Source organism: Trametes versicolor (genome assembly GCF_000271585.1).
Source record: "Trametes versicolor FP-101664 SS1 unplaced genomic scaffold TRAVEscaffold_4, whole genome shotgun sequence".
Lineage (NCBI taxonomy): Eukaryota > Fungi > Basidiomycota > Agaricomycetes > Polyporales > Polyporaceae > Trametes > Trametes versicolor.
Genome location: NW_007360324.1, coordinates 635,671 through 653,351, shown reverse-complemented (window position 1 = coordinate 653,351; position 17,681 = coordinate 635,671). Strand labels below are relative to the sequence as shown.

The 17,681-nt window shown below is 57.1% G+C and overlaps 7 protein-coding genes and 1 non-coding gene across 8 annotated transcripts; 6 read left to right on the top strand and 2 right to left on the bottom strand.

The window, feature by feature from the left end:
• Nucleotides 1–23: 23 nt before the first annotated feature.
• On the bottom strand, nt 24–2,226 carry TRAVEDRAFT_164816 (uncharacterized protein; the record flags this gene model as incomplete). Its single annotated transcript, XM_008038445.1, has 5 exons — nt 24–551; nt 609–811; nt 872–1,452; nt 1,509–1,670; nt 1,718–2,226. 5 exons carry the CDS (start codon nt 2,224–2,226, stop codon nt 24–26), a joined length of 1,983 nt encoding a protein of 660 aa, XP_008036636.1.
• Nucleotides 2,227–2,692: 466 nt separating this feature from the next.
• Nucleotides 2,693–4,239, top strand: TRAVEDRAFT_35922 (tRNA 5-methylaminomethyl-2-thiouridylate-methyltransferase; the record flags this gene model as incomplete). Its single annotated transcript, XM_008037991.1, has 8 exons — nt 2,693–2,743; nt 2,801–2,938; nt 2,998–3,095; nt 3,149–3,210; nt 3,269–3,568; nt 3,624–3,807; nt 3,864–4,019; nt 4,068–4,239. 8 exons carry the CDS (start codon nt 2,693–2,695, stop codon nt 4,237–4,239), a joined length of 1,161 nt encoding a protein of 386 aa, XP_008036182.1.
• A 312-nt stretch (nt 4,240–4,551) lies between these two features.
• TRAVEDRAFT_164809 (SAPS-domain-containing protein) lies at nt 4,552–9,674 on the top strand. The gene is made up of 18 exons (XM_008038444.1): nt 4,552–4,652; nt 4,708–4,917; nt 4,976–5,177; nt 5,239–5,373; nt 5,436–6,038; nt 6,088–6,789; nt 6,840–7,021; nt 7,073–7,505; nt 7,564–7,746; nt 7,798–7,857; nt 7,910–8,548; nt 8,598–8,693; nt 8,752–8,811; nt 8,871–8,971; nt 9,025–9,102; nt 9,157–9,310; nt 9,376–9,568; nt 9,633–9,674. Exons 1-11 carry the CDS (start codon nt 4,642–4,644, stop codon nt 8,225–8,227), a joined length of 3,039 nt encoding a protein of 1,012 aa, XP_008036635.1. The 5' UTR covers nt 4,552–4,641; the 3' UTR covers nt 8,228–8,548; nt 8,598–8,693; nt 8,752–8,811; nt 8,871–8,971; nt 9,025–9,102; nt 9,157–9,310; nt 9,376–9,568; nt 9,633–9,674.
• Nucleotides 9,675–9,814: 140 nt separating this feature from the next.
• TRAVEDRAFT_t63 lies at nt 9,815–9,903 on the top strand. The gene has a single exon. It is a non-coding gene; the product is annotated as a tRNA-Ala (tRNA).
• A 606-nt stretch (nt 9,904–10,509) lies between these two features.
• Nucleotides 10,510–11,726, top strand: TRAVEDRAFT_27867 (uncharacterized protein). The gene is made up of 5 exons (XM_008037884.1): nt 10,510–10,732; nt 10,795–10,871; nt 10,944–11,107; nt 11,168–11,295; nt 11,359–11,726. The coding sequence occupies exons 1-4, from the start codon at nt 10,647–10,649 to the stop codon at nt 11,231–11,233; spliced, it is 393 nt and encodes a 130-aa protein (XP_008036075.1). The 5' UTR covers nt 10,510–10,646; the 3' UTR covers nt 11,234–11,295; nt 11,359–11,726.
• A 575-nt stretch (nt 11,727–12,301) lies between these two features.
• On the top strand, nt 12,302–13,674 carry TRAVEDRAFT_45450 (CDK-activating kinase assembly factor; the record flags this gene model as incomplete). Its single annotated transcript, XM_008038069.1, has 5 exons — nt 12,302–12,466; nt 12,521–12,609; nt 12,663–12,815; nt 12,862–12,935; nt 12,989–13,674. 5 exons carry the CDS (start codon nt 12,302–12,304, stop codon nt 13,672–13,674), a joined length of 1,167 nt encoding a protein of 388 aa, XP_008036260.1.
• A 303-nt stretch (nt 13,675–13,977) lies between these two features.
• Nucleotides 13,978–15,822, bottom strand: TRAVEDRAFT_164804 (uncharacterized protein; the record flags this gene model as incomplete). Its single annotated transcript, XM_008038443.1, has 10 exons — nt 15,726–15,822; nt 15,477–15,629; nt 15,279–15,408; nt 15,089–15,225; nt 14,967–15,038; nt 14,876–14,909; nt 14,786–14,820; nt 14,512–14,731; nt 14,130–14,453; nt 13,978–14,080 (listed from the first exon to the last, which is right to left on the bottom strand). Exons 1-10 carry the CDS (start codon nt 15,805–15,807, stop codon nt 13,978–13,980), a joined length of 1,290 nt encoding a protein of 429 aa, XP_008036634.1. The 5' UTR covers nt 15,808–15,822.
• A 341-nt stretch (nt 15,823–16,163) lies between these two features.
• Nucleotides 16,164–17,489, top strand: TRAVEDRAFT_27866 (N-terminal nucleophile aminohydrolase). Its single transcript, XM_008037883.1, has 9 exons — nt 16,164–16,206; nt 16,258–16,295; nt 16,363–16,404; nt 16,458–16,584; nt 16,638–16,762; nt 16,814–16,939; nt 16,996–17,172; nt 17,223–17,283; nt 17,336–17,489. Exons 1-9 carry the CDS (start codon nt 16,185–16,187, stop codon nt 17,413–17,415), a joined length of 798 nt encoding a protein of 265 aa, XP_008036074.1. The 5' UTR covers nt 16,164–16,184; the 3' UTR covers nt 17,416–17,489.
• Nucleotides 17,490–17,681: the final 192 nt, after the last annotated feature.

Genomic DNA, 17,681 nt, shown 5'->3' with positions numbered 1-17,681 from the left:
CAGCACGACGCCGCCCAAATATATCAGTCATCGAGATCACCCGTCATAGCCTTTGAGAGCCAATACGATCTCCTACTCGCCGCCGCCGCCGCGTCCGACGAACCTGAGCCCGAACCTCGCCCCCGTCCCTTGTCCAACGCCGCCAGGTCGTACTCTCGTTCTTCCTCGGATATGCCGTCGTCCACCTTCGCCTGCTGCGCAAACGAGTACATGTCGTCGTACGGGTCCTCGTCATCCGTCGTATACACCGTCTCTGCCGTGACGTCCCTGTCCGCACGAGCGCCGGTGCGGCGTCGCTTCTTCGGAGGCTGTCGTTTGCTGTCGATCTCGTATCTGCTTTCGACTGCATCTTCAGGGCGGCCCTCCTCGTCCTCGGTTTCCGGCTCCATGTCGGCTTCGCCCCAGGCGGACTTGACGCTTGCCTCGCCCGCTGCGCGCGACGCCCCGCCCACCTCGACCTTGGGCGCCAGCGTCTTGGGCGTGATGCCCAGCATGCGGTGTAGAATTTGACGGTCGTACACCTCCTGCACCACTCGACGATGATTGATGGTCTGTGGGTGATGGTCAATGTGATGGTCCTGGTCCAGACGTCCAGCGTGTGTACGCACCTCCTGCGTCACTCCCATGACACTCGCGAGGATGCTCATATCTTCGGGCTCGGGTGCCGGGCGCAGGCGCACCGTGCGCCCTTCCCTGCGCGCGCTGATGATGCTGGCTTGGGTGTAGGCCGCTGCGGTCATGATAGTGTGGGCTCCTGCCAAAGTAGTCCGTACTTTCGCGATGTTGTACGAGCCCCGGGAAATATCATTTGCTGCGACCCAGGGCCCAACGTCAAAATCAGATACTAGCATGATACAATGTGGTCACTTACTCGGGTCGCCGGGATCCTCGATGCACAGTAGCCGCTGCTGGCCGTAGTCCATCCAACCCCGTTGGGTCTTGTTGAAGTACGACCCGCCGTCCCGCAATGAAATACCCACTTCACCGTAGTTGAAGTAGCAGCCGTAGAGCTCGAAGAACTCCATGACGAGCACTCCCATATTCTTCGACGGATCAATCTCCCCTCTTCGTACCTTGGGATGCATCTGCAGGAAGCTGATAGCAAGGCACACGATGCTGTAGCTCCCGAGGCCGCCCGTGAAGACCTCGTTCATGCTCCGCTGACTGAGGAACGATTTGATGATCAAGACAAGGCTCCGGAGCGCGGGCAGCTCCTCGAGGAACTGCTTGACCATCTTGCCGGCGGTCACACCGTTCCCCTGGTTTATGCTGATGTCGACGGAAAAGCGGCCGTGGGTCGTGACGAATTTGATGATGGGGACTTTGGCTTTCGCGATGATCGTGACACGGTCGGTGATACCGGCGCGTTTTACAATGTTTGCCAAAGAGTGGAGGACGGAGACCCTGTCCATGCGCGCCATAGACTGGGAGTATATGACAAGGTCAATATCACTATGACGCCACCAGTGTCAGTTAGGTGTCGGAGACTTGGAACGAATGTGGCGTACCCTAAAGGCAGGTATAACTTTGTTTCGTAACTGCCAAACGGTAGAACTTGCGCGTCTGTATATGTCCTGGTGACTGCCCGAGATACGAGAGCGACCACGAGCGAGCGGACTTCATCTTCTATTGGCGTTGGTGAGATGTATTTCACGAACGCCTCCACTTCGCTCTGGAGCCTACAACCAACGAGTTAGCACGCTCGATAGAATAACACATACGCGCATACATTTCCGCGACATTCGCACACCGATCCCAGTCGACGTTATTTACCCATGGGGCCCTTCGTGATGCGGCCGCGACACGCTGCTTCTTGTTCGCGTACCCGTCGTCGAAATCAACCTCTTCTACCTTCCGTTTGCGCCCCGCACTCTCGCGTTCGTCCCCCCTTTCGCGTTCCTTCTCGCGACTCTTGCCCTTGCCCCTGTCCCACTCCCTCGCGGGCGGCCAGTCCTCCTTCGCGGGGGCGGGCTCGGCGGGCTCCTCCGGGTCAGAGAACGAGAATGGGATGAAGTCCGCCTCGGTGAACGTGTTCTCTCCTTCGCCCTTGCCAGAGGCCTTGGGTTCTACGACGGCGTTCGTATCATCTTGTGTACTCGAGCCAGAGGGGCCGGCTTCCGCGTTTTGCTGCTTCTCCTTCCTGCGTGCGCGTCGGCTCGAGCCTGAGGTTTTATCGTCTGTAGGCGCGTCGCCTGAGCTCCGCTGAGAACGCGGCTTGTTGGACATGTAGATCGTTTGGGGCGTGCAGTCGCCTTCCGCTAGATGTGATGTGTTCTAGAGGGGAAAGTGGTTGGATGAGACGAAGCGGAGCGATTGGTGGTCGAATGAGCCGAGAGCAAGCCGCTCGAGTACTGCAACACCGTGAATGCGTAGACGCCCATAAACTTGTCTTCGGCCCGCCACCTGCTCCTCGAAGTTCGGACTCGGAGGCCTCTTCCGCCACCCACTCGGGCCAGTATCATTGGTTCTTTCTCTGAGTCTGTACTACGCTTGGGCTCGAATTCTTTTTGTCTGCCAGTTCTGGCCCTGTCTTAATGCAAGCATGGACCGCTGCTCTACGACGTTCACTCCCGGTCCTCCGGACACAATCTCCTAAGCCTGTTCCGCGGAAAGGCGACCGGGGTGCGAATGTCATTGCACATTGGGGCTGAAGTTGATACTCATGATGGATCATCTGGCAGTCGTCGTAGCTATGTCCGGAGGTGTAGACTCCTCTGTCACCGCCAAGTTGCTCGCAGACCAAGTACGGCACATAATCGGAGTGTCAAGTGTAGCGTTGGCTCATGGGTGCCGCCCCTAGGACTACGACCTCTCTGCTGTGTTTATGCGCAACTGGGACACTCGGGACGAGTCCGGGACTGACAGCGGCTGTGAGTGGAAGAAAGATTGGGAAGACGTCCAACGCGTCTGTCGGATGCTGGACATTCCATGCGAAATGGTATGTTTCAAGGAGAAACGCTAGAGTGAATGCCTCACAAGACTATGTTCCGAACACAGGTCGATCTCTCGCGCGAGTACTGGACTCGTGTCTTTGAGCCCGCTCTGGCAATGTGGGAGTCGGGCAACACACCAAATCCAGATATATGGTGTAACCGGTGCGTCTCAGCGTCGAATACTGTGGCCTAAGCTGGCTGAAGTAGGTGCGAAGAGAAGTCAAGTTCGGCGCCCTCATTGATCGCCTCCACAGCAGGGACGCGTGGTTGGCTACCGGTACGCTAAACACGAGCAAATGCCGTCGCATAGCCAGAGGTTGACCAAACATCACCAGGGCATTACACCGACAAGAGCTGGGCGCATCCTCAATTGAGCTGGGCAAATATGTACGCGTACAACAAGATTCCCCCGCGTCCACAGCTGCGACGACCCGTAGACAGGTCCAAAGACCAAACATACTATCTTGCTGCCATTTCTGAAGCGAGCCTCGCCCGGTCAATCTTTCCTCTCGCGCCGTATAAGAAGACCGAAGTGCGGGAGATGGCCCAGAAGTGGGGACTTCCGACGGCTTCTAGGGAAGAAAGCATGGGCATCTGCTTCGTCGGCGAGAAGCGCCGATTTGACGATTTTCTATGTGCGTATCGGTCAAGTGGTGCTCGTTCTTGTGCTGGATTTAACTGCCTTTGCAGCTCAATATGTTACGCCCAAACCAGGACCTATAATCGACTTAACTAATGGGCAGACAGTGGGCAGACATCGAGGTCTGCACACCTTGACCATAGGCCAGAACGCTCGGCTCAAGGGGATGGCCGAGAAGATGTTCGTGGCCCGGAAAGACGCTAAGGAGAATGCCCTCTACGTCGTTCCTGGCTCGTGAGTCTTTCCCGTGCTTCAAGTGACGTATCAGGACATTGAGTGAATTCTTTTAGTACGCATCCTGCACTATACAGCGACTCTATGATTGTGGATAACTGGAGGTGGGTTTGGGCAGACACACCTCCGCCCGGTGTCGCAACCGCGAACGGCATGCTGGCGCAGGTCCAGTTTCGGCACAGAATGTTGGATCTCCCTTGTCGGGTCTATCAGTGCGTCCATCCCCGTCATCAATCGAATATGACTGACTTCTATTACAGACGGGGGGACGGCACCGTGCGAATCAACTTCCGACGTCCGCAGAGCAGCGTCGCGACAGGGCAGGTTGCTGCGATCTGGAAGAACGACTGGTGCCTCGGGTGTGGTATCATCTCTCAGACGCATGGCCATTGGCGCGCGGAAGACGCTATGCTACACGACTGCGCAACGTGATGGACCCACCTGCACCCAAGGACGCGGGAAGACGGGCGGAGGAGAGGGAGAACAGGCACCGGAGGGAGTTCATACTTGGCCCCACAAGTCTGAGCAACTCAATCGCCATCGTCGATCAATCTCATCTGGAGAAATGTGGGAGGTTTCGAACGTGGCATAGAGATCGTTTCATGTAGTGTTTACGTACACGGCCGGTGCTCGTCCCAGAGGTGCTGTCCTGCGAGCGCCTCCGCACTGTGCAACCCGCGCAGGATTCGCGCCACCTCCGAATAGGCAGTTGCATTCCACTCCCTCTCTCTCCGCACCGTCCAGCCTGCCCTCCCGTCCACCTGCCCCGCTTCTCTGCCCACCACGCGCTGCGGCACTCAGGCCTGAATCAGACACGACCACAGACGATCCTGCATGTTTTGGAGGTACACAGACAGCCTCTTGCCGCGCGAACTCTCTTCACCCCAGCTTTGCCGGCAGATTTGGCTTCCATAATGCAACGGCAATCGACAACCTCCTGGACAAGGAGGACGTCTCGTTAGAAGCGATCCTCGATGATGACGATCTGCTCCAGGAGTGCAAGGCCCAGAACACGAGGCTTATCGACTATTTCTCCCGCGTCGACGTCCTCCAACGCCTGCTGGGTTACGTGACCGGCCAGATAGAGAGTGACGAGCGGGGCAGCTTCAAGTGAGTGCCATCTCGCTGTACGCGGCCATCTACGCAGCTCAGGCGTCGCGTCCGGGAGGTACCCCTACGTCGCAACCGAGGTCTTGTGCAGCGAAATATGGTCAATAGTGGACACCTGCGTCGGCCACCGCGACCAGCTGCTCGTGCCGTTCTGGGAGACCGTGCTCGACAAGTCGCCCGAGGAGATGAAGAGCCGGGTGGTGATGGCGACCCAATTTGCGAAGGTGAACGTCGCGTTCCTGAGCAAAAAGCCCGCAGAGGTGAATACGCCCGTCTCTCCTCGTCCATCCTGTGGAATTGTAACCTGAGCGGCGTGCTCAGATGCTCGCATTCATCCAAGCGCAACCGGACATCGCGGAGCGCATCCTACAGCATATAGAGTCGCCCCCCTTCGCCGACCTCCTCGTCCGCATCGTTCAGCTTGACGAGCACCCTGCCGGCGCTGGGGTTCTTGACGTATGTTTCCCCTTGCGTGATATATGCGCTCCCGTGAATTCCTCTTACCTCCAGACACGCAGTGGCTGTCAAAGGAGAACCTCATGTCCCGCCTCATCGACCTCCTGTCTCCCGCCCAAAGCAGCGACATGCATACAGTCGTTGCAGAACTCATCAAGGGCATCATCGCGATGGCGGCTCCCTCTCCTGCTGCGGGCATCTCTGACGGTCTGAACCATCTGCCCGCATCAAATATCTTTGCGCGCGAGCTGGCGCACCGCGACAACGTGACGAAACTAGTCAGCTATATCCTGTGCGACTTTGGCCCTGGGAGCCCTGGGGAACCAACAATGGTACAAGAGAGGACGTCCGACTCTGCTCTGCAGCCCTTGTCCCCCGAGTCTGCCGCATCGTCGGTTGTGCAGTCGATATGCATCATTATCGAGCTTATACGACAGAACAACTCGGACTACTTCGAGCCGTACCTGTTCCACACACTGCGGAATCGTCTTATCCAGGTGCAACAGCAGTTGCAGATGAACCCCGAGGGCGGTCGTGAAACCTTGGAGGCGGCCATGAAGGAGATGGTCAACCGCATGGGCGTCGTGCATCTCGGGCCGGTTCTGGACCTCATGTGCGAGCATCTGGCCAGACTCCAGCATTTCCTGAAGCAGCCACGTTCGCTGGTAAGCCGTACACGCTCTCAATCAGTATTGTGCTCACTCCGAATACTAGGATGGGCCCGTTCTGACTACCGTCGGTTCGCTACCACCTCTAACATTCGAACGGTATCGAATATGCGAGCTTTATGCCGAGCTGCTTCATTGCTCAAATATGTCGCTGCTAAATCGCGCCCCCGAATTCGACCATCTGTACGACGCAGAGGGCAGGTTACAAGGCGGTCTGTCCGCATTGGAAGAATTGGCGCAAGTCATCGCCATAGGGAACGGGAGCGGGGACAATGACGGGATGGACGATGACGAGACCGATGAGGTCGAGTCCGCGCACGAGTTCCCCGTCTCGCATGCGCCGTCCTCGAACCTCACCGATTCAGATGACGACATGAGCGGCGACGAGCCGGGAAGCTCGGACGACGACGCTATGGAGGAGATCGCCATGTACGACTCGCCTGTGCCAGAAACAAGTCCCGCGCCGTCCGAGCCACCATCATCCGTGGCGGACTCCCCTGCGGCGTCCCCGTCGGCGTCCGCCCCCTCGCCATCCACCTCCCCCTCCGACATCGCCGCGTTCCCCCAGCCACACCACCGACAGAACTCGTGGAGCTCCGACACCGAGGGACCGGTGTCAAGGCCCCGTTCGGCTAGCTCGCGCCGTAGTACGCGACGATCCACACGGGACACACTGGCTGGGCGCCCAGTACTTGGCGAGCGACTCAAGCAGCGGTTCCTGGAAGCTAACGTCGTCTCGACATTGCTTGTGAGTTCGCTTGGGTCAATATCGGAGAGGCTAGCTGACGTTCTGTTCAGGATCTGTTCTACGACTTCCCATGGAACAACTTCCTGCATAGCGTGGTCTATGATTTCATCCACCAGATTCTCACTGGGAGGGTAGACGGCGGCTACAATAGGGAGCTTACTGTAGCCCTGTTCCGCGACGCGAGGCTCATGCATCGGATTATCGAGGGGTCAATACGGAACGATATCGAGAGGTTCGTATACTCCAATGTTTTGGCCTACGTCTGCTAAGGATGCTCCTATAGCTCGAAACCTAAAGGCGTCCGCCTCGGCTACATGGGACACCTTACCCTCATTTCTGAGGACGTCATCAACGCGCTCGAGCACCTCCCACCGGATCTGCGCCTCCAGATCGCCCAGTACGCGCCACAGCCAGAGTGGGACGAGTATGTCACCGGCCGCTACAAGGAGACCAAGAAGAAGGATATGATCCTACTCGGCGGCGGCAAGCCTGTGATCGCGCCGTCGATGCGAAATGCAGGCGCGGCACAATGGAAGGTCGATGAGGCGGACACCATTGGTGCGTCTGGGTCCGGCCGTGACGAACAGCGGCCGCCCCCAACGGAGATGAAAGGCGAATTCCGTCGAATGGGGCGCGCGACGCGCGAGGGCAGTGCGGACTTCGGCGCGATGCCGATGGACGAGGAGGATGAGGAGTTCAGCTCCGCGCCACCGAGGGTGCGTCTTTTTCCTTGCGCGCGTGATTCGTTTGCGGGGTACTGAGGTGTGAGAGCAGTTTGCAAATTATCTGGTGCAGGAGATGCAGTCCTCCGATCACCTGGGTTCTTCAGACGAGGCGTCCGACGAGGAAGATGAGGGCGGGTGGCTGGCGCAGTCGACTTTCGAGCTGCGTCCTCCTCCTGTAACTGCACGCGCACATGACAATGGACGGAGGCCGTTGAGTTCCACAGGGTTTGAGGTACTGAAACACGCAGAGACCTCCGACCATGTCTAACGACACGCGTTACAGGATTCCTTTGCACCTGCCGGCTCCTCACATTTTACATCACACCAGGACCCTTTTGAGGATGTAGGTTACGGCTTCCTTTGACGAGGCCGCTCGCTGACAGATCCGCTCGTAGGACGCCTTCGGACCTTTCTCTGATACGGCGGCAGCGAGTGGCTCAGATCCGTTCAACTTCCCGTCCACCGCCACTGCAACCGCCGTCACGGAAGAGTTCATGGAAGACAGCTCCTTCGAGTCGTTCGGAGATTTCGGAGACTTCCAGAGCGCGGGCTCCGGGTCCTTCGAGGCCGAAGGGACGCTCACGCCTACCGGTGCGGATAGCTGGAGCTTCACGAGCGCGTCGAGCACGGGCTCCTTCGACGACAACTTCGCGGACCGACGAGCGCCCGACGCGGGCACCGCAGGCCGCGAGCACGACGAACGGACTGCGTAGACACACATACAACGCACATGTACGCTTCGCCCACGACCAGTGTTGTATAGCCAGTGTCAGTGCTGTGGTTTAGATCGCTGTCTCCCGCACAATGCCTGTCCCTAGTACCAGTAGTGTATTGATGTCCACCAAACACATTTAGACGTTTACGTCTGCGTCTTACTCGGGCTTGTAGTGGTACCCGGCCTCGCGCTGGACGGCGTTGAAGTCGAGCGTGGCGAGCTGCTTCCCGGTGCTATTCTTGAGCGTGCACTCGACCTTGTCTCCGGGGACGATGGGACCAACGCCCGACGGCGTGCCGGTGAGGATCAGGTCGCCCTCCTGCAAAGCACCGTCAGTAGGCAGGCATGTGGAGATATAGCGGTCGTACCTCTAGCGTCATGATGGTTGAGATGTGGTGGATGAGGCGGGGGATCGGGAAGATCATGTCCTTGGTGTTCCCGTCCTGCTTGGTCGCGCCGTTCACCTACGCCAGGTACCATTATTAGCCAAGAAACGGTTGCGATCCGTAAATGATGCCCGACCTTGAGCGTGAGCGCGAGGTTGGCGGAATCGGCGACCTGCTCCTTGGGAATGTAGGAGCTGATATTATGTAGTTCGTCAGGGCTTGGCAGACTAGAAGCCGGTCGGAAATTACATGCCTAATGGGAGTGAAGGTGTCAAAGCCCTTCGCAACGGTCCAGGGCAGCCGCTTCGACTTGACCTCCTCCTGGAGGTTACGTGCGGTCATGTCCACGGCAAGGGCTGGGCGTAGCGGGTGAGCAATCGCCATGATGCGCAGAATCCGGGCGTATCACCATATCCAGCAACGTAGGACTCGGCCTCGCTCTCGGGAATTTCACGGCCGCGCTTGCCGACGACGACGCCGAGCTCAACTTTATGTGATCTTAGCAAAACCCATATGGAAGCAGATGGGGAAGAATGTGCACCTTCGTAGTGAGCAACGACCCCCTTGGGGATCTCCATGTTTCCGCCCGACGGGAGGTAGCTCGTCGTGGGCTTCAGGAAAATGATGGGCTCCTTCGGGACCGCATTGTTCAGCTCCTTCGCGTGCTCGCTGTAGTTGCGGCCAATGGCCACGATCTTCGAAGGTACAGCGATCAGTTGGTCACAGCGCCAAGTTGTACACGGCGACGTCTCCAATGTACCTTCTTGCCTTGCTGGACAAAGGATGCAGCGGCCATACGCGCGGATGACTGGCTGAAGTTCCTCTGGAGGATTTGGGCGGAAGACAAGCCTGTTGCCCGTCGAGCTTGGCTACGTGCAGTTGCCACGAACATAGTTCCCACCAATTTATGCTCTAAAGTACTGGACTGTTTGAGTTGGAGGTTTGAGAAGTCTGTAAGCGCTGAGAATCAGTTGTTTTATTCCTTTGACACAGGCCCGTGTTCCTTACGATGTACCTTAGCTTGCCTACCAAAACTGTGCGTTTGCTCTAATGACGACGCGAAGACCGTTCGTGACGAATTCGCGAATGCGTCCGACTCGGAGCAAACTCGGAGTCAGCTGCACAGGTGTCTCGCGTGCGTCGCCGTTCTTACTGATTGAGGCTGCCGATCTCGGACTGTCACGGAACACTAGTTACAAGGGCGCATGGTGTAGTTGGTTATCACATCCGCTTAGCATCCGTTTGGATCTGTTGCGGGGGGTGCTGGGTTCAATTCCCAGTGCGTCCACATTTTTGTCCTGAAACTCGCAAACATAACCGCGCACCTACCCGGACGTCTAGGTTTGCTGCGGCGGTCGAATCGAACCTTGTCGAAACGCCGTCATCCGACGGTGCAGTGTCACCGTGTGTCGCCGTCCATACAAACTGTAAGAAAAGTTCTCCCTCTCAGCCTTCTCAGATCCCATAGCATCATCACGCCGTGCAAACGGCGAGTCGGCACCCTTCGGTGCAGCCAGGTTCAACAAGCCGCGGAGACAAGCGCCTCATGGATTGCCCCTGTGTCTCTGCAATATCTGGTCCCAACTTCCAAGAGGGGCGAGCGCGCTCGGTCGGCGTGCTGCAGCTCCGAACCTGGCTTACAACATTTCACCGAATCAGACCAACGCGATATCATGCAAGACTATGCTCGCGGCTGCGCACGGCACGATCGGGAGGTCGCTCGGCGGGCCTGGCGCACGAACCGGATGCTCGGAGCACGGATGGCTTGGCCTGCCAAGGCGCTCCTTCCGCTCACCCCGAGGCCCTTGGCGGGCATGGGAACCGCACCGCGCTCTGCTCAAGAACATAAAGCTCTCCGCTGCCAAGGCCCAAGGAGGGCTTCCGGATGCCCGCAGGAGTATTAAACCTGCTGCCCGAGGCGCGCTGTGCTATTCTTGCCGTGCTGCTCTCTACCACCAACGCTTCTCTTCGCTCTTGTCTGCCTCACGAACGCTTTCGACCCTGACAGACCCGGAGCACTGCTGGTTATCGATGCCGTTTGTGTTGCGCTGCGTGCTGGCTATCTGTGCCGTCGTTGCTTCTGCGGACGCGAGGGCGTTGCGCAGCCGTGCCGAGGAGTGAGTGCTCAACGTTATGTTTGTCCTAAGCGCGTCCTCTCAATGAAATCACCACGCTGCAGAGTCGGTACCGAGGAGGACACCGGTCCTGACGGACATTTGACGGAGCCATGGGTCGTCGCGGTTGCTGCGACTTTGGGTGCGTCCTGGCGCCCTCTCCAGGCATGGTCCGCGCGTTCTTACCTTCTCTCCCTCTTCCGTCCCTTCCCAGCGGTCCTAATAAGCCTTGTTGCTGGCTCGATACTGCTCATCAAGTGGCGGCAGAAGCGGCGTAGACGCAGGGTGGAGAACTACAGTCACAGCCCGGATGAGCGGGTGCCTCGGCGGATGCATGGTCCCTACGGCATTTCGTCCACCTCGAGGACACCTTCTCCAGTGAGTGCCTCTCTTACTATCCTATGCAGGTAGCATGCCAGAATGCTCAAACTTACGCAGCAACAGCCCGCTCCTGCCCATGTCTCCGAGAAGATCCAATGGGCCCCGCTTCCGCCTCAACGATGAGGGGAGCCTCGCAAGCAGTCTCACCTGCCTGCCAAACACACGCCTAGGGCACGACGGCATGCGTGAGTTTTGCTGTCCTTGGGTCCTTGGGCTGTCGAGCTAGACTGACCGCTACGTCCCTCTAGATAGCATCTTAGGACGCCCGAACGGCGATCGCCGTACGCCAAGTACGCGTACGAAGGCGTCTCCACCGGCCTCCTATGCTACTACTGCTGCCGTCGACAGCCCGCAGAAGCCCGCAAAAGTCGCGCTTTTACCACTCGCCATTACGGACGATGATGCCAAGCATTCGGACGGAAGTGTGGCGCCTTTCATATCCGTGCGCCGATCCTGCCACCCTATGCCCACGGCCTTTCGAATAGTGGAAGGCGCGGGCACGTTTTCGCCGGCGCACACCAGGAACGATCCGCTATTCGCCTACCTTCCCGTCCTCTTACCGCCGTTATACTCTACCCAAGCCGCACTTGGCCCCCATAATAGAGTTTGTTGGGACCCTGTCCGTCTTTAGCGAGAGCCAAGATTACTCATCTTCATCTGCTAAGTCCCCGAGACAAATTCAGCGGTGGGCGCGGCGCCTTCGATTGTCTTTGGTCGGCGGAGTACAGATTACTAGACCATTATGTTGTGCAAGCAGGGCTCAGTGAGACAGCCAAGGCTCACCTTCCGCGATCAGGGGGTTTGTACAGTTCCTGTAGTATGTGCCGGGTCCATATTCTCTGTGGACTCCAGCAAGCGGGTGGTGCTTTCAATGCACATTCACCACGTTCTCTCGCGGTAGTTTCGCGTACGAGCGTTGCCGATATGAACGAATACAACGTCAAGAGCACCGCGTTCGCGGAAGTGGCGGACCTTGGCGGACCCGCCGCACTCGGAGGATGCCAGGCACAAGCGCCTGTTTGCCTGTTTAGATGCCGAGAGGGCGTCTATTTATGCCGCGTGCTTTGAAGCTGCCGGCGCCACAGTCGCGCTCTTGATTCCTGAGACCATCCCAGCACGTCCGCAGAACTCAGTCAGACTTCCTCCAGCTGCACTCGTTGGCTTGGCCACATACACTATATCTTTGACAGCATGGCTCAACGAAACAGCTGGCTGCGTGGCACCACGATCCGCAAGTCGGGGCCTTCCACGGCATCCACTACGCGTAATACCACGCCTCATGTCGTACAAAGCACGTCGACCACGATATTTGGCGGAGGGGTGAAGGACCCGTCTGGCCGGACTAGCGAGTACTTCGTATGCAATGAGAATGCTATGTGTCGTTGGAACTCCATCTAACGCGCACTATAGTCTATGGATGACCAATGCCCTGTGTGCAAGTCAGACCGATACTTGAACCCCAAGCTGCGCTTGCTGGTCAGCGCGTGCTATCACAAGATGTATGCCGTGTATGTTAGTATCGTAAATGCTGAACTGATCACCAATTTTCCAGGTGCGAGTCGTGTATAGACCGGTTGTTCACGCTAGGACCTGCGCCATGTCCCATCTGCGCTAAGATTCTTCGAAAACTAGCCTTCACCCCTCAGACGTTTGAGGATCTGGGCGTCGAAAAAGAAGTCGCCGTCCGGCGAAGGATAGCAAAAGAGTACGCAGAAAACATCAGGTTCCTTCATTGCCCTAACGTCCTACAGGTTCAACAAGCGCAGGGAAGACTTTCCAGACCTGCGGTCCTATAACGACTATCTAGAAATGGTGGAAGATATCAGTAAGCTTACGCTTAGCATATACATGGACAATGAAGCTAACTCATTTCCTCAGCATTCAACCTGATCAACGACATCGACGTCCCAGAGACAGAGGAGCGAATAAGACAGTACCGGCGAGACAACGCCGCCCTCATCGAGCTCAACGCAAAACGCGAAGAAGAGTACGCCCGCTACCTCCAAGAGCAGGAGGAGATGGAGCGGCAGGAGCGCGAGCAGCGCGCGCAAGAGCTCCGGCGGATCGAAGAGGAGGAGCGCGAGGAGAAGGAGAAGGGCCGGCAGGCGATCATCGACAAGCTCGAGACGAGCGACAAGGACGCGGTGCGGCTCGTCGCGAAGTCCCGCCTCGAGGCGCAGCGGCGTGCGTCCGCCCGCGCATCGTCGTCGGCCGCGCTCAACCTGCTGCAGAGCAGCGCGAGCCTGCTGCGCTCGCGCGCGGCGCAGAGCACGGTCGTGCCCGACGTGCCGCATGTCCCGCTGCAGGACGACTGGTACGCGTACGATGACATGTACACGATGCGCGAGAGCTATCACGATCCGGTGAGTGACGCGGTCCGGCGGGACAGGGACGGGATCATGCGGGCTGGCGGGTACTTGGTGGAGCAGGCCTGGGACCGGGCGTTGCGGTTCGCGGTCGCCGGGCTGGAGATCATGCCGCTCTCTGGTGAGCAGCCTCAGGCTCCAGAGCCCATGGCTGTCGACAGCGAAGGACCAGCAGATGTGGTGATGGCCACCGCGTAAACAGCACTCCGATCCGTGAGTCTTTGTGCATCGCAACTTCGAACGCGGCTGACTTCACGGAAAAGAGTAGAAAGCTTCATACCACTCCCCGCCTTCGCCGCCTCGCATTACAGCATGTCTCATACCGTATTCCTTGATGTTTTACTTGTAGCAATAGCTGTTCATTCATATTTTCTCGTTACAGACACTCGAATTACTGCGTGAGATGGTACTCACCTGAGGAACTAACTGACTAGGTATGATTTAGCTAATGATTATAGGCTGTCACCGTGTATGATAAGAGTCCCGAGTGAACTGTATCCGCTAGGCAACCTTCTCGCTGGTCACGATACGCCTCCTCAGTTTCTCCTGTTCGGTGAGCGGCTCCTCCAGCGGGAAATACAGAATCTGGTACTTGTTCTTCTTACTGCAAGCCCGGTGAGCCGTTGGGCATACGTCGAGTAAACCGAACTTACTTTAGAGAGCTCAAACTGACCCGGAAGAACTTGAGAACGGCACCAAAATCCGGCTCGTCGTGGGACACCGGGGCCTTAGAAGGACCAGCCGGCGGCTTCTCCTCCTCGGTGTCGGATATGTCGATGACGTCGCCCGGGTCGCTGAGACGCTTGCGCTTGGGGACGGCGGCGTCGCGCTCTACGCTCTTACGCTTCTTCGACTTCATGGTCTCCACCGGGTGCATCACTTTGTGGAGGACCCGTGACGAGGACGACGCGGCTTCGCCTAATCTTTGCGGATCGTGGTAGCGCAAGCCGGCTTGTCTGATGTTGGAAGGTATCCTCCTGAGCGACCGAAGACCCGTTAGCGAATGCGTCATACGAAAAGCGAAGAAATGCTCACTTAGAGGGATCGAACTCGAGAAGATTTATGGAGCCATTCTTCGCCCGCTCGCATCCGACGATCGTTCGCGAGTGCCCCTGATACTGCAGAACGATGGGCAGCTTATCCGTCACTATCACGGGACGTGCACCACGCAAAGCTTCGCCGACTGTAGTGCTCTTCGGTTGTGGGTCTCCGCCGGAGAAGTAGTTGTAAATCCATTGCAGAAGGGGGTCGACGCCTGTGACAAGGTATTAGCGGCCAAGCTTGGCGAGTCGCGTGGATACAGACTGACCCTTCTTCAAGTCGCTGAAGTCTGCCAAGTTTGCACTGTTGTATACGCTTGAGTGGTTGGACGCAGCGCTCTATGGTTCGTAAAACTTACGGTATGCCCCGGTATGTGAATGCGACATTGAGGTCTATTCAATGTGTAAGTCTACGTGCCACAACTAGAATTAAACTACTATGAGACTCACCCGCAGTACCGATCCACTTCGTTGTTTCGACGAGCTTATAATGGAGTTGTTCGGCTCCTTCTTCATCGAAACCTGGGGCAAGTGATCAGTATAGGTATTTCATCGTGCATCAGGCGTCTCACTATTCTTCCAAGCCTCCTCAAGCAGCACCTGTAGATTACGTATCCCGGGCGGCGTGGGCGTGTCCAGTAGTGGGAAGTACATCGGCTGACGTTGTTGAGCCATGAGTGCAGCACATGCCATTAGATAGTTCCGATAGCTAGAAATTGGTGTCAGCGGCTATGCCGAAGGTCATGGGTACAGTCGATTTACCCGCAGCCCCACATTCTGTCCCATCCTTCGGCCTGGATGTGTACAGCGTTTTCACAAGCTAACCAGGCCCTTTGCGTCGAGCCGCGCTCATGCGATTTTGATAGCGCTTTCTTGAGCACAGGGATCAGACCTGTCCGACAAGATAACGAAAGGGTGTTAGAATATCGACAATCGTACATATGCTGCATATGAAGGCACCTGGGCTGAAATTTGGGGGAGGTTCGGTGGCTTGGGTGGAATACCAGAAAACATTCTGGGCCTCGATCGAAACGCCCTTGGTGAAAAACATAGGCGGCTTGAATTTGGATTTCGACACCGGCTTCGTATATCCAGCGCCGTATGTCTTTGTTGCTTTAGCAGGGGAGTCCCCACTGGAACTGGAAGCTGGGAGTACGGGAACAAGGATGAGCGGTGCCGCAGCCGCTCGGATTGCATTGCAGTGCTGACCTTGAGGCTGTTCTTCGAAATGATCGTCGTAATGTGCCTGTTTTCCGTGCGCAGACATAGATGTCAAGTCCAATGAGCACATTTGGCATATCGTCTTATTTCTGTGTTGCCAGGAATAGTAAGCCACAAGCCCGAATGTGAAAGCGCTAGTGCCACCTACGGATGATTATGTGCCAGAATTTCTATCTCCTCATCTGCATGAGTTCCTTTCATGCTTAAAGTCATCTTTGAACGTTCTTGATCGGCCAGTAGATGTGGAGGCGACCGCGTCGTACTGGCCAGAGTGAGTGGTGGAGCTGAAGTGAGAGCGCATATAGGCGCCGGCGTCGCGTCCGGTACGGACGTGATCTAATCACGTGCGCGGCGTCACAGGGAGACGCAAGCTCGACGCGCGTCGGATGCAGGTCCGCCTCCTCCTGCCTCTCGTCTGTATACTCTCGCGTCTCACACACCACCACCATGTCTAGGTCCTACGATCGCGGTATGCTTGGCCATTGCTCTGTCTTGCAGCTCGTCTGATTCAGTGCTGTAGCTCTTACCGTCTTCTCCCCGGATGGGCATCTGTTCCAGGTGCGCACTTTACCGAACATATTACGCGGTCTTCTATGGCCCATCCCGCTCAAACTTTGTGCCACAGGTCGAATATGCATTGGAAGCTGTACGCAAGGGGACCTGTGCGGTATGTCGTGTGTAGATGCGCGTCCGCGTTCTGTTTCCTGACATTTCTCGCAGGTCGGCGTCCGCGGCAAGGACGTTGTCGTACTAGGCGTGGAGAAGAAGTCCGTGCTGCAGCTGCAAGATCCCCGTACTGTCCGGAAGGTCGCCATGCTGGACGACCACGTCTGCCTTGCCTTTGCCGGTAGGTTGGATCCACGAGTGTGCGCACAACCGACTATTACTCACCTATGCTAGGCCTCACCGCTGATGGTCGCGTCCTAATCGACAAGGCGCGGATAGAGTGCCAGAGCCATCGGCTAACGGTCGAGGACCCTGTCACCGTGGAATACATCACCCGCCACATCGCTGGAATCCAACAGGTGCGCCCTTCTTTGTCCTCATGATGAACACAGCAGTGAATGTATGTGTAGAAATATACCCAATCCGGAGGCGTCCGGCCATTTGGTGTCTCCACTCTCCTGGTTGGCTTCGACCCCAACGACACCCGGCCACGCCTGTACCAGACGGAGCCGGGAGGAATCTACAGCGAGTGGAAGGCAAGTCGGGTTACGGTAGCTGTAAAGCACCATCCTCATTAACCTTTTCCGTATAGGCCAATGCTATCGGCCGTTCCTCGAAGACCGTCCGCGAGTTCTTGGAGAAGAACCACAAAGACGAGATGTCACGAGAGGAGACGATCAAACTCGCTGTAAAGAGTCTGCTGGAGGTCGTACAGACCGGCGCGAAGAACATCGAGATCACTGTCATGGAGAGTTATGCCAAGATCACGGTCTGTCTATTCGCGTTCTTTCGTGCTGTGTCTCACTGACAGCCTTGCAGACTCTCGACCTGGCCCAAATTGAGGCCATCGTCGCGGAGATCGAGCGCGAGAAGGAGGCCGGTAAGTCGACTCCCTCTCATACCTGATTACGCGTCTAACAAGTATGCCACAGAGGCGGAACGGAAGCGTTCGAGACTGGCTGCGACGGCTGCGGGGCAGGCAGCAATGTCGCAGGCGGCGGGGGGGCAGTGAAGATGTTTTCTACTTGCATTGTATTGTATCGTGCACTATCGATGTCGCTCTGGACTTTCCGACTTGCTCCGAACTGGGAATATCGTGTGGGCATTTGTGAGGACCGAACACGCGTATGTGTGCACAAGTGGTGGCTGCTACCGATCGGTGACGTGTGTTTGGCAAGAGCCTTAGAAATAAACAGCCGCCTTCCTAAAGCGGCAGTAATGAGAGTGGCTGCGACACGTCTCGCATACGTGCACGGCGGCTCGGTACTCCTTCTCTCA